Source organism: Henckelia pumila, chromosome 1 (genome assembly GCF_033568475.1).
Source record: "Henckelia pumila isolate YLH828 chromosome 1, ASM3356847v2, whole genome shotgun sequence".
Lineage (NCBI taxonomy): Eukaryota > Viridiplantae > Streptophyta > Magnoliopsida > Lamiales > Gesneriaceae > Henckelia > Henckelia pumila.
In genome coordinates this window covers 107,095-121,158 of record NC_133120.1, presented here as the reverse complement: position 1 = coordinate 121,158, position 14,064 = coordinate 107,095, and the positions used below count along the sequence as shown (strand labels likewise).

The 14,064-nt window shown below is 41.3% G+C and overlaps 1 protein-coding gene across 10 annotated transcripts; it reads left to right on the top strand.

Moving 5' to 3' along the window:
- Nucleotides 1-6,895: 6,895 nt before the first annotated feature.
- Nucleotides 6,896-11,893, top strand: LOC140881590 (pentatricopeptide repeat-containing protein At3g51320-like). 10 transcript variants are annotated; one of them, XM_073287026.1, is made up of 8 exons: nt 6,896-7,157; nt 7,969-8,146; nt 8,301-8,441; nt 8,615-8,689; nt 9,204-9,639; nt 9,726-10,464; nt 10,553-10,720; nt 11,655-11,893. In XM_073287026.1, the coding sequence occupies exons 6-8, from the start codon at nt 9,934-9,936 to the stop codon at nt 11,670-11,672; spliced, it is 717 nt and encodes a 238-aa protein (XP_073143127.1). In that variant the 5' UTR covers nt 6,896-7,157; nt 7,969-8,146; nt 8,301-8,441; nt 8,615-8,689; nt 9,204-9,639; nt 9,726-9,933; the 3' UTR covers nt 11,673-11,893. The 10 variants fall into 10 exon arrangements, with proteins under 10 accessions (XP_073143127.1, XP_073143152.1, XP_073143176.1 ...); XM_073287051.1 differs by having other exon boundaries at nt 8,301-8,485; XM_073287075.1 differs by having other exon boundaries at nt 8,301-8,689; nt 9,204-9,393; nt 9,573-9,639.
- Nucleotides 11,894-14,064: the final 2,171 nt, after the last annotated feature.

Genomic DNA, 14,064 nt, shown 5'->3' with positions numbered 1-14,064 from the left:
CGGACAGACATCCCAGTATCATCAAGGCAGTGAATCAAGTATTTGTTGGGAGTCACCATGCTTATTTTTTGAGACATTTAGTGGATAATTTCGTTAAGCAGGTAAATTCCAAATTACGAATCCCTGAGCAATTTTACTTTAATTTTTTCATATTATCTGATCATTTTAAGCTCGATCTAAATTTTTATTAATCTTTATAGGTGTTGAGAAGTTATCCCAGACATAACAAAAAACATTGGTCTTCGGTATTCAAGAAAGCTGTGTATGCTCCGTCTTTTCAAGAGTACGAGCAACATATAAACAATATATTAGAGTCAATGCCACTTGCCAGAGGGTTTATTGTAAATTCTGATCCACAAAGTTGGGCCAATGCATTGTTTGTTGGCAATAGATGAGGTGTTATAAATAACAATATAGCCGAGTGTTGGAATAGTTGGGTTAGGCCAGCTCGTCATCTGCCTATTGTTGCTATGGTTGATCACATACGCGTGCAAATAATGAAAATGATGCACCGACAATGTGAATAAACTCTACGCATGACCAAGGAATTAAGTCCAAGAAAAGAAAAGTTTGTTGTAAGCGCATATATGGAATCCCGAACATTAAGAGTTCAGCGTTCGTGTGATTGAGGTTGTTGATGGTGAAAAGTCATTTTCCGTGGATTTATTGGATATGACTTATTCATGTAGAGTTTGGCATATCAATAAGATTTCGTGCAAGCACGCCATTTCTGCCATTGAGGCGAAATCTATGTCTGTGTATGATTTTTGTGACAAGTATTTCAAGATCGAAGCGTATTGCGCTGCGTACAAAGGAAATATTAATCCTATCCCAACCTTTGACATCAGTGAGTCATGTGTTGCTGAATCCGATATAATCCAAGCTCTTTCTGTGCGTAGTCAGCCCGGTCGCAGAAGGACGAAGAAGACACAATAGACGCAGTTGCAAGGAACCGATATAGTAGCTGTAATTGTTTAAAAATATGATGTTTCAATTATTTGTTATTAGCATAACTTTTTAACAGAAATTATTCAAAAATTATTCATAAATTAATCTTGTAGTGACCCTTACCTGGATCATCTACTAAACAGAACTTAGGCATGCAATTAACTTAATTAAACGGATATCAGAATAAAACTGCGGAAACCATAGACATTATACAATCCTAAGTAAAGGAATCTGTAAATACCCAAAAATAATACAACCAAATTGAATAGTTGTATCAATCCAATAACAACAGAATAAAACATAAGAGAAGCTCCAGCTGGCCAACAACTGCCTAGCCCCTCTTGGATCCACCCGCCTCGTCCAATCGCAAACCTGCCCCATGGAATAGGGTGTCTAGAAACACAGAGTACGAGACGTGAGCATAAAACACTCAGTACGAGAGTATGAGTATACATGCATGCAAAGTGAACTCCCTATAAACTCGAGGTCAAGGATCAGATAACAGATACAGACCGGGCCCTGGTATGTAGCATGTTGTGCCGTCGCTTCAGGAGGTGGCTCCTATACCATAATACCAGTGTATATGCCGGACCCAAATCGATGGAAGTCCAACCACTAACAGGATAGGGAAAAACCCTACTAACAGACATCTCGAAGGAGATAACTCAGTATGCAAATGAATGCAGCATAAATCAATGACATATAAACCATGCAGTCACATAATACATGCATACTCAGTCAGGATATCTCGAACAGTACTTTCGTACCTCAAATCAGTGCAAGCTCTACCAATTCTAGGTCCACACCTATAGTCTGCTCTACACTGCCAAATGATACTACTATCATTATAGTGCTCTAAAAGCCTTAACTAAGCTATTGCATACTCCTAAATATTTATAGGAAGCAAAAGCTATACCTTCGTCCGTCGTTAGCCCTTTGATGTCGAGTGCCTCAAAACTAGGCCACAGCTCCGCTACGACGTCTGGATCGCTATGCCACTTCCGGATTCCCCACGGGACGCCTAGAATTCCCTAGATATGAGTTAGAAGGCTAAGGAATTGAGAGAGAAGAGAGGAATTGGTGCACTCAAATGTGAGCTCGGCACCCCCTATTTATAGACGACGATCGAAACCTCCGTTCCTCGATCGAAACGTCCGATCACGATCGGAACGTCCGATCCCGACATCGGAGCTTCCGATCTCACTTATCTGCCACGTGTCAAAATCTCACTGGTCGACTTCGGATAAAGGTGATCGGAACTTCCGATCCTGATCGGAGCTTCCGATCCTGCCACACGTCAAAATCTCACTGGTCGACTTCGGATAGACGTGATCTGAACTTCCGATCCTGATCGGAGCTTCCGATCCTGCCACACGTCATGCCTGACGTAATTCGATCGGAGCTTCTGATCGCTCCTTCGGAGCTTCCGAACTCACCTTCTGAGCTTCCGATCCTGCCTTCGGAGCTTCCGAACCCTTCCCAAGTAATTATGATTAATTTTTTAATCACTGATTTTGGTTATGGGCTACTACATTCTCCCCCACTTAAGATATTTCGTCCTCGAAATCAGATCTTAAGTACTGAATGTAATACAAAAATCAGAAACATTCTTTATTCAAATCAAACGTTTACAGAGTTTGCAACTGAATACAACTTAAGAATGAAATCAAAACAACTCAGGATGGTCTTCACGCATCCTGTCCTAAAGCTCCCAAGTAGCTTCTTCAGTGCCTCGGCGCTGCCACTGAACTAAAACCATAGGAATGACTTTGTTTCGCAAAACCTTATCTTTATAATCCAGGATACGAATAGGTTTCTCAACATAGGTCAAATCCTTGCTCACCTGAACCTCAGACCGCTGCAGAATATGAGACTCATCCGCCACATACCGTCGCAACAGAGATACGTGGAACACGTCGTGAATACTGGAAAGATGTGGTGGCAAAGCTAGTCGATAAGCCAAATCGCCAATGCTTTCCAAGATCTCAAACAGACCGATAAACCTGGGAGACAACTTGCCCTTAAGGCCAAATTTGAGAATCCTGCGGAAAGGTGACACTCTCAAAAACACTTTCTTCCCGACATCGAACTGCAAAGGCCTACGCTTGGTGTTAGCATAGCTGGCCTGACGATCCTGTGCAATTTTAATCCGTTTCTTGATCTGATCATCAATGTCTGTAGCTTGCTGGATTAACTCTGGCCCCTCAGCCTGTCTCTCCCCCACTTCTTCCCAAAAAAGTGGAGTACGACAACGTCGTCCGTACAACGCCTCAAAAGGTGTCATCCCAATTCTAGTATGATAGTTGTTTTTGTACGCGAACTCGATCAATGGAAAATGATCCTGCCAGGCTGAACCAAAATCCATGACGCACGCTCTAAGCATATCCTCCAAAGTACGGATAGTGCGCTCTGACTGACCATCAGTCTCCGGATGATAGGCAGTACTCAAACTGAGAGTAGTACCCATCGCACGCTGAACACTCCCCCAGAATCTAGAAGTAAACCTGGGGTCCCGATCGCTGACAATGCTCACAGGCACTCCATGAAGTCGAACGATCTCCTGAATGTACAACCGAGCCATACGATCCACATTGTACTCCCGGCTATAGGCAATGAAATGCGCTGACTTGGTGAGTCGGTCCACCACAACCCAGACAGCATCACAGTTCCTTGGGGATACCGGCAAATGGGTCATAAAGTCCATTGTGATAAACTCCCATTTTCATTCAGGAATAGGCAGACTGTGAATCAATCCTCCAGGTCGTCGGTGCTCTGCCTTGACCTGTTGGCACACCAAACATCTCGAAACAAACTGATAAACACTGCGTTTCATTCCCTTCCACCAGAAACGAGTACGTAGATCCTTGTACATCTTGTTGCTCCCAGGATGAATACTCAACTTAGTGCGATGCGCCTGAGACAAAATCTCCTCTCGCAACTCTACATCCTGCGGAATCACAAGCCTACCAGACAAACACAGAAAGCCATCTGACTGATAATGAAATCCAAACGAGCTACCCTCGTTAGCTAGACGAGCTAAACGCTGGGTCTTCGAATCAGACATCTTAACATCTCGAATCCGCGAATACAACGCTGGCTCAGATAATATCGCAAACATCTGGATACTCTGCATACCTTTCTTATGCTTGTAAGTATATCCTGAAGTACAACAGTCACTGATCGCACTAGACATCGAACAAGTCTGAAGTGCGGATAGTCGCACCTAGCGACTCAATGCATCAGCGGTGAGATTAGCAGCTCTCGGATGGTACTTAATCTTGCAATCATAGTCCTTAAGCAAGTCCATCCAACGTCTCTGCCTCATGTTCAACTCCGCCTGAGTGAACAAATACTTGAGACTCTTATGGTCGGTGAAGATCTCAAATTTTTCGTCATACAGATAATGACGCCAGATCTTCAAAGCGAACACAATGGTTACTAACTCCAAATCATGGACTGGATAGTTGTCCTCGTGAAGTTTCAGCTGTCTAGAAGCGTATGTGATCACATGCCCATTCTGAGTCAGGACACAACCTAACCCCTGAAGAGAAGCATCAGTGTATTCCACATACCCTACAGATCCTGACGGTAATGCCAACACTGACGCAGAAGTCAACCGTCGTCGAAGCTCACAGAAGTTCTCCTCACACTCGGAGGACCACTCGAAATCCACACCCTTGCGGGTAAGCTGCATCAAAGGTCGAGCTAGCTGAGAGAAGTTCAGAATGAAGCGACGATAATATCCTGCTAGACCCAGAAAGCTACGGATCTCAGCAACTGTCGTCGGACGCGACCAATTTAGCACCGCCTCAATCTTGCTTGGATCAACAGAAATCCCCTCCCTAGATATGATATGGCCAAGAAAGACCACTCGATCCATCCAGAACTCACACTTGCTCAGCTTGGCGTATAACTGCTCATCCCGAAGAGTCTGCAGTACCAACCGCAAGTGAGAAACATGCTCTTCCGTATTACGCGAATACACCAAGATGTCGTCAATGAAGACCACGACAAACTTGTCCAAATACTCCCTGAAGACACGGTTCATCAGGTCCATGAATATAGCCGGCGTATTAGTCAAACCAAATGGCATCACTAGAAACTCGTAATGCCCATAGCGAGTACGAAATGCAGTCTTGGCTACGTCCTGATCTCGGACTCTCAACTGATGATACCCAGATCTCAAGTCAATCTTGGAGTAAACTGAAGTTCCCTGCAGCTGATCAAACAAGTCATCAATACGAGGCAAAGGATACTTGTTCTTAACAGTGACTCGATTCAGCTGCCGATAGTCAATGCATAGCCGCATAGACCCATCCTTCTTCTTTACAAAAAGAACAGGAGCTCCCCAAGGAGATACACTAGGACGAATGTACCCCTTGTCCAAAAGATCCTGTAGCTGATTCTTCAACTCACGCATCTCTGACGGAGCCAGACGATACGGTGCTCGAGAAATAGGCGAAGTACCCGGCATCAACTCTATGCCAAACTCGACTTCCCTAACAGGAGGAAAACCCGGAATCTCATCAGGAAATACATCAGGGAATTCATCCACGACCGGAATACTCTCTATCCCAATACTCTCAGCGGACAAATCAACTGCATAGATAAGATAGCCTTCCCCGCCAGACTCTAGAGCTCGACAGGCTCTCAAAGCTGATACAAAAGGCATCGGGGGTCGCGCTCCCTCACCATAGAAAAACCAGCTATCACTCCCCTCCGGATGAAAGCGTACTAATTTCTGGTAGCAGTCCACTGAAGCTCGATAGGTAGTCAACATATCTATTCCCAGAATGCAATCAAAGTCGTCCATCGCAAGAACCATGAGATTCGCTAACAGAATGTTCCCCTCGAACTCTAAAGGGCAACCCATCACTAGACGCTTAGCCAAAGCAGATTGACCCGTCGGAGTAGAAACATACATCACTACGTCTAGTGCAATGCATGGTAACTTATGCCTCTTAACAAAATGTGCATAAATGAAGGAATGAGATGCACCAGTGTCAATAAGTACAAGAGCAGGTATACCATAAAGCAGAAATGTACCTGCGATGACTTTCTCATTCTCCTCCACTGCCTGATCATGTCTAAGGGCAAACACTTGGCCAGAAGCTCGTGGCCTCAAATGAGAACTCCCAGCAGGCTGTCCCTGCGACCTCTGCTGAACGGTGGTCTGAGAACCAGATCCTGAACCAAAACCAGAACCACCTCCCCCAGATAGTGGACAATCCCTCCGGATATGACCAGTCTCTCCACAACGGAAGCAAGCTCCAGAAGCTCTACGACACTTGTCGGATGGATGATTCTTCCCACAGTGATCACACTTGTCCTTCTTTCCGAAACGGACAATACCAGCAGAGCCAAAGGAAGAAGAAGTAGATCCAGACTTCTTGAAAGATTGGGCACGGAGACCCAAAGAACTAGCAGGTCTCGATTGAGAGAAAGACCTGTTCCGCCGAATGCTGTCCTCCGCCTGGTGACAACGGCTCACCAAACCCTCATAGGACATGTCGTCACCAACCGCCACACGGTCATGGATCTCAGGGTTAAGGCCCTGAAGGAACAGATTATACTTCATCCCAGAGCTGTCAGCAATCTCGGGGCAATAGGATAACACTACAACAAAAATGGTCAATCACAACACCTAAAAGACAACATTTTTTGTAAAAAGCGTTGTCTTCTTTTATATTACAACGCTTTTAGTGAAAAGCGTTGTCCATATATATTTTATATTCATAAAACGACAACGCTTTTTTTAAAAAGCGTTGTCTACTAGCGTTTTTTTAGGTCAAAGACAACGCTTAAGCGTTGTTTATGAGCATTTTTTTTTTAAATGTACAACAACACTTTTTAAAAAGTGTTACAAATAAACATTTTTTTATTAATTTAAAATAAAACTTAAAATAATTATTATTTTAACCCCTTCACGTCTGAAAAAAGCCCAAAATCCCCAAACCCTTAGTCGCGATTTCTTCCTTTCCCTTTTGCTCTCTTTCGATTCCAACTTTCTGTTTTTCCATCATCGTCGATTTTTGCTGCTCGGGTATTTGGCGACTCCGGCGACGAGCTTATTCACAGACTTTTGGGATTTACCTTTCTCGGGTACTTGGCGACTCCAGCGACGAGGCAGTGGCAGTGGCAGTGGCAGTAAGGTCGGCCGCATGCTGCTCCATGGTCTGACATTGAACGAGGGTGATGGAGATCTTGAGGTAATGCCATATAATTAATAGATCTGTAATTTTTTGAGAATTTGCTCTATCATCGTCTCTCCACTTCTCCAGCCTTTATTTATGGTGTTTTGTTTCTCGCTCAAAATTTATTTACACTTAATTCCGTTTCGATTTCATGCTTGTCTGCACTGCGGTTTCGTGCAAGTGTTCTATTTCTTTTTGGAAAATTTTTATTCTCGTTGGTTTTGAATTAGAATTTTTAGCTTTGATTTGTCGGTATTTTCTTTGTGTGTTACTTTGAGTTTTAAACTATAGGATTAAGATAGTGGTGGCACTAACACATGTGGTGTTGGGGAGAGCCAAGGCGACTAGTGGGTCCTAATGCTGGACAACTCATGAAGTGATTATATTGTTATTTAGAGCACACCTAATGTGTTAAAAAATAATTCCATATTGTGTTTGTGTGTTGAATAATGGGCAGAAACATTTCCGTTCTGTTATGATTTTTTTTCTGGAAAAGGATTAGCCTTTCCTGACAGTTGCCATCAATATGGTTTAATGTAGAGGAGTTGACCTACTAACGATACATTTGTTTGTAATTCGATTCTGTTGGTATCAACGATTTGTTTTCCAAGTTCCAGAAGTGTTGCGGTCAATCTAGGAATCATCAACAGTGCTTGCTCATAAGACGACAATGGCCATAACAATGCTATGCTTCTTTCTTTAACTCCTAATGATTCTTGAATAACAACTGGGCAGATGCTAATGCTTTAATTCATGGGGTTGTTTCCTTCTGTTTACCTCATGTATTATTTTGTCGATTTTTAAAAGCTTTTTTGGCTGTTCGCAGGGGTTTCAATGAGGCTCTTAATGGATTTAGTGATGAAGAGTGCTCGTTGATTGGAAATGATGGCATGTCGTAAACTCCAATTCAGACAAGTTGATGGGGTTTAAATATCTCATTCAACAAGGGATATACTTCCATTTGCAATGCTGTGTTGTGTGCCAAAGCATCCATGCTCCTGCAGGTCAGTTTGCGTTTCTTTGTTTTTTTAGTCATCGTTTTGTTTTTTCAAGTTGAAGTACGACCCGAAAAGAGTAAACCTCAAACCTTGTGAAAATGCGATTATGACACATTCTTTGTAGTATTCTGTCATTGTGTCCTGTATTTTCTGGGTGCAGAATGTGCCCCTGCAATGCAACTAAGGTTTCTGCGCGATCATAGATTAGAGTGGGCTGACAACAATATCGATGCTTACCCAGCTGCTGCCATCAAAATGGGTCCCAGTACTTTGTTGGGGCCCCGAGTTGGGAACTTTGGGGGTAAGGTTATCCTTTCTTTGGCTCAGACAATTGAGTACAAAGAGGCAAGTACAATGAATTAATCTGTTCGTCCATATAGGCACCTTGTTTTTCTTTTAGCCAATTACCTTCAATGCTTCTATAATATTGTATGGGGTAAGGTAACTTGGTATCAGCCCTTTGTCACTTTCCAGCACAAAATTTTCTACATCTTTTTTTCTGGAAGGTGAAGATGCGATGCAGCCGAGAGACGGGGGTTTCTCTTGCAGGTGAAAACCATTCAATGGCTACTTAAATCCTCCACTGTTCGCGTTATTGTGAATGTTATGTTTTATTTTGTGGTAATTACTTAGAAGATAAAAATGATGCGAGAACAGTAGCATTTGAGCATATATGTCAATCTCTTCTCTTATTTTCTCTTTTCTTTTGATATGCATAATAGGGATAGTCATTTTCTTTTCTTACCATGTTTGTGAGTGTGGTAGTAAATGTGGGATACTGTGACTTCTTTTCTGGGTTCTATTTTACAGTTTTAACTTCATTTGTGGCTAAAAAGTAGCTGTCATGTTTTATAATTCCTTTGACTATTAATTTTTATCAGTGCATTTCAAATTTTGAAGAAACTGTGTTCTCTTGTTTGAGAATTTACCTATTACCCCCACGGGCTGTCACGGCTATACAAAGTTTGTTAACCATATAAAAACAATATAAAGTACATTTTTGTATTGAACTCTACATGCATTTTTATCCTATTTAACAATAGTTTGTTTTATTTTCATGTAGGCTGTAGCCATTTCTTAGAAAGTACTTAAAATTGAATCATACATTATCCAAGTCTTGTTTCATAGTGGAAGGAGGAGTACCTCTTGACCAGGTTCCAGGAGATGAAAACGAGTCAAGAACTTTGAATTCTGAGCAAATCGAGATGGAGATTGCTCAGATTCTCGACAAGATCAATAACTTTACTCAAATGGTAAAATTCCATATTACACTAGAGAGTATGCATGAGTTTTTCAAGAGTATTCTTTGCTTCATTTTTATTTTTATTTTTATTTTTATTTTTATTTTTATGTTTTTCAAGCTTTGAAGTATCAATTTCTTAAAGAGCTTTTCAGAAAAAAGTTTCCCCTCGTGATTTTGTGAAGGCTTCAGATTTGCTAGATTCAGGAAAGTCAATGCTGAAGGAATTGAGTAGCGAATTTGAAGAACGGGTTGTTTTGTAAGGGATTTAAAGTAAATTAGTATTTTTTATGACCAGAAATTAGATTTTTATTGGTATTCTGAATTTTTATTCCATCACTGCAGCTTGTGAACAGATTCACCGATTGTTATATACATTTTGCTTTCTAAATACGGGGTCGATTGCTGCACTTTCTCCGGCGATTATATTTGTGAGAATTCACTTGTATATGTGCAGAATTGGCGAGTGGCTATTTTTCAATCTCGTTTCATAGGCAATGGAGTGTGCTAATGGCGGAAATTGTGACACTAAGGCAGAAGCTTCGAAAATCCGATGAATGGCCTAATTTTTCGACTCAAAAACCTTCCTTTCTCCCAAGCCTCCAAACGATTCCTGTTTCACTCTAATTCCTTGTCTTCTTCTTCTTCTTTAGACCTGAATGCTTCTCATCGTATCAAGCAAGATTATGTTTTGTCCAATCGTATGAAAGACAAAGTTCTTTACTCTCTGAACTCTGGTAAAAGCTTGGTCCATCTTTTTCAGATTCAAACTTCAGATCTTTTCCAACGTCCATCTTTCTCCGGATGCCTTCTGAAGCTCTCCGCGGATTTATGTGATGATTTCCATTATACATTCTTGATTTTTAGGTGTATTGATTGTCTTGATACGTTCAGTGTCAATAGAATCATAAAGCACTATTCTTTCAGCAGTTATTACGAGGAAACTATTGCCTTTTATATTGAAATGCTGAAAGATGGCAGATTTTATCCTAATAGTTTTACTTTTCCACCACTTATTAGTGCTTGCGCTAAAATGGGTTGTTTGAGTTTGGGGCAAATGTGCCAAGGACAGATTGTCAAAAATGTAAGCATAAAGAGCACAAATTCTTGATTAGATTCTGGAAGTGTTATTTTGTTCTCTTATGCATATGATTGTTTGAATTGTGTTTCAGGACTCTCACTTGCTCAAGTGTGACTCGATGTTGGGTACGTTCAAAGATGATGTTAAAGTAGTTGATAAAGAGACCATCAGTGTCGACGGGAAGCCAATCAAGGTCGTCTCTAGCAGGAATCCTCTCCAACTTCCTTGGGCAGAATTCGAGATTGACATTGTAATTGAGGTGGGATCGAACTCATGGCCATCTAGATTTATGCTTCTTTACAGTAGTTTCAAGTATTCAGGATTGAATCTTTAAATTTGCTTGTTTGAAACTCAGTTTTAACTGACAAAAATGGTGCTGATATTCCGACCTACGTGGTAGGGTAAACGAGCAGGATTACTCTCAGCTTGAGTTGGGACCATAGTCCATAGGTGGTGATGATTCTTGAAATATCAGTGGATTTTCACCTACCTTATGTATTTACAAGTGCATGGTCTCAATTATTATTTAATTGTAATGGGGACACGGGTTAAGAAAAAAGAAACAGAAACAAAAATAGGAAAGGAAAAATGCATGTGATAAAAGAGCTATAATTCTTGGTTGTTCTTGGAGTGATTGCTGATTCTACTAGAAGAAACACATGCATATGTTGAACTGAGTTAGCTTGGCGTATGGACACGGATCTTCTGTGGTGGAGGAAAAATAGTATCACGTACCATCATTTTTTCTATGTTAGTTGATTGTCATTTTTCATTTTTTTCACTTTTTCATAACTTTTGAAAATAAGTACTCAGTCAGTATTGTTGATTTTTGAGGAGTTGAAGGATTTGACCTAAATGATGTGGAGGAATGATTGGTTTTGTGCTGTTATTTTTGTACAAGTGATTTGATCTCTTCTTTGTTTTGCTGTTAATTTGTGATGAAGATTTTGGCATTTCTGGATTTTTCTGATCGTATTGGTTGGGTCGTTGACAAGGAAGATATCTTTTGATAATTCCAATCACTTGCAGATAATTTCGTAATTCGTAATTCATTTGATAATTCCAATCGCTTAGTGATAATTTCGTCATTCGTAGTTCATGTTCTTTTACTGATAAAATGTGTTTAAGTTTACTTTTCATTTTAATCTATTCATATTTGTTTTATGTTTGTTTTTATTTTTAATAATTTACAGTATAGAGATACAAATTAAAGGCAAAGAGATTGTTGCGGCTTTTATGAAAGCTCGGGATGCTAACATGTGCTGAAGTGAGGAATCAAAGTTCTTCAAGATTAATACATATTTTTTTTCCTAGTTGTCCATTAATTTAGAATTAGATTATTTTTTATATTTGAATGATATATAATATTGGAAGATTGTATATTAATACTATTTTAGAAAATTTTGAATTTTGAGTGATTTATAATATTGAAAATTTGTGATATATTTTTTTTTTGTTTTTTATTTAAAAAAAGACAACGCTTTTTTATGTGTTGTCTTTATAAAAAACGACAACGCTTTTTATGAAACAACAACGCTTTTTATGCGTTGTTTTTACCAGAAACGACAACGTTTTTTACGCGTTGTCTTTTTCAAAAACGACAACGCTTTTTATGCGTTGTCTTTGCCCAAAATGACAACGCTTTTTCCGCGTTGTCTCTGAGCGTGTCTTTTACAACACTGGCTACGACAACGCTTTTTCGGTGGTATTAACAACGCGGAAAAAGCGTTGTCTTTCACCTTTTTTCTTGTAGTGTATAGCAGATCAAAGAACTACTGCTGATATTCATCAATAGACATAGCTCCCTGTCGCAGACTCAGTAGCTCGCCCGCCTTCGACTAACGGAGTGCAGGAGGAAAATACAACTTCTGAAAAGCTGTGCGGAACTCGGCCCAGGTGGCCACTCATCTCGCCGCAACAAAAGGTGCATAAGTAAACCTCCACCACCTGCGCGCACGTCCATCCAGAAGATAACCAAGGGTCTCCATCTTCTGCTCCTCGGTGCATTGGAAAGTCTGAAAAGTCGTCTCCATGCGGTCTAACCAGTTCTCCGCATCCTCCGGAGACTCACCTCCAATCAAGGTTTAGGCCCCATCTGCAAGAATCGACGTACACTGAAACGGTCCTCATCTCGATGACGATGGCGGCGTTCCCGACGAGGCTCCCGGTCGGCATCACCCCAACGCCCACCAATACTGCCATGAGAACTCTGGTCGTCACGATCTGCCATCTACAAAATTAACCTAACGGTTATCTTATGTAGAATCTAAATCCCAAGAATACTTTGCATGCTCTGATACCATAAATGTAGTGACTCTTACCTGGATCACCTACTAAACAGAACTTAGGCATGCAATTAACTTAATTAAATGGATATCAGCCATAGACATTATACAATCTCAAGTAAAGGAATCTGTAAATACCCAAAAATAATACAACCAAATCGAATAGTTGTATCAATCCAATAACAACAGAATAAAACCTAAGCGAAGCTCCAGCTGGCCAACAACTGCCTAGCCCCTCTTGGATCCACCCGCCTCGTCCAATCGCAAACCTGCCCCATGGAATAGGGTTTCCAGAAACACAGAGTACGAGACGTGAGCATAAAACGCTCAGTACGAGAGTATGAGTATACATGCATGCAAAGTAAACTCCCTATAAACTCGAGGTCAAGGATCAGATAACAGAGACAGACCGGGCCCTGATATGTAGCACGCTGTGCCGTCGCTTCAGGAGGTGGCTCCCATACCATTATACCAGTGGATATGCCGGACCCAAATCGATGAAAGTCCAACCACTAACAGGATAGGAAAAAACCCTACTAACAGACATCTCGAAGGAGATAGCTCAGTATGCAAATGAATGCACCATAAATCAATGACATATAAACCATGCAGTCACATAATACATGCATACTCAGTCAGGATATCTCGAACAGTACTTTCGTACCTCAAATCAGTGCAAGCTCTACCAACTCTAGGTCCACGTCTATAGTCTGTTCTACACTGCCAAATGATACTACTATCATTATAGTGCTCTAAAAGCCTTAACTAAGCTATTGCATAATCCTAAATATTTATAGGAAGCAAAAGCTATACCTTCGTCCGTCGTTAGCCCTTTGATGTCGAGTGCCTCAAAACTAGGCCACAACTCCGCTGCGACGCCTGGATCGCTATGCCACTTTCGGATTCCCCACGGGACGCCTAGAATTCCCTAGATCTGAGTTAGAAGGCTAAGGAATTAAGAGAGAATAGAGGAATTGGTGCACTCAAATGTGAGCTCGGCACCCCCTATTTATAGACGACGATCGGAACCTCCGTTCCTCGATCGGAACGTCCGATCCCGACATCGGAGCTTTCGATCTCACTTATCTGCCACGTGTCAAAATCTCACTGGTCGACTTCGGATAGAGGTGATCGGAACTTCCGATCCTGCCACACGTCATGTCTGACGTAATTCGATCGGAGCTTCCGATCGCTCATTCGGAGCTTCCGATCCTGTTCGGAGCTTCCGATCTTGTTCTGAGCTTCCGATCCTGCCTTCTGAGCTTTCGAACCCTTTCCAAGTAATTATGATTAATTCCTTAATCACTGATTTTGGTTA

Coding starts and splice junctions, on each gene's coding strand:
- LOC140881590 (XM_073287084.1), top strand. CDS start 9,934: ATGAATGGCCTAATTTTTCGACTCAAAAACCTTCCTTTCTCCCAAGCC. Junction 10,465..10,552: donor AAGGACAGATTGTCAAAAAT/GTAAGCATAAAG, acceptor ATTGTGTTTCAG/GACTCTCACTTGCTCAAGTG.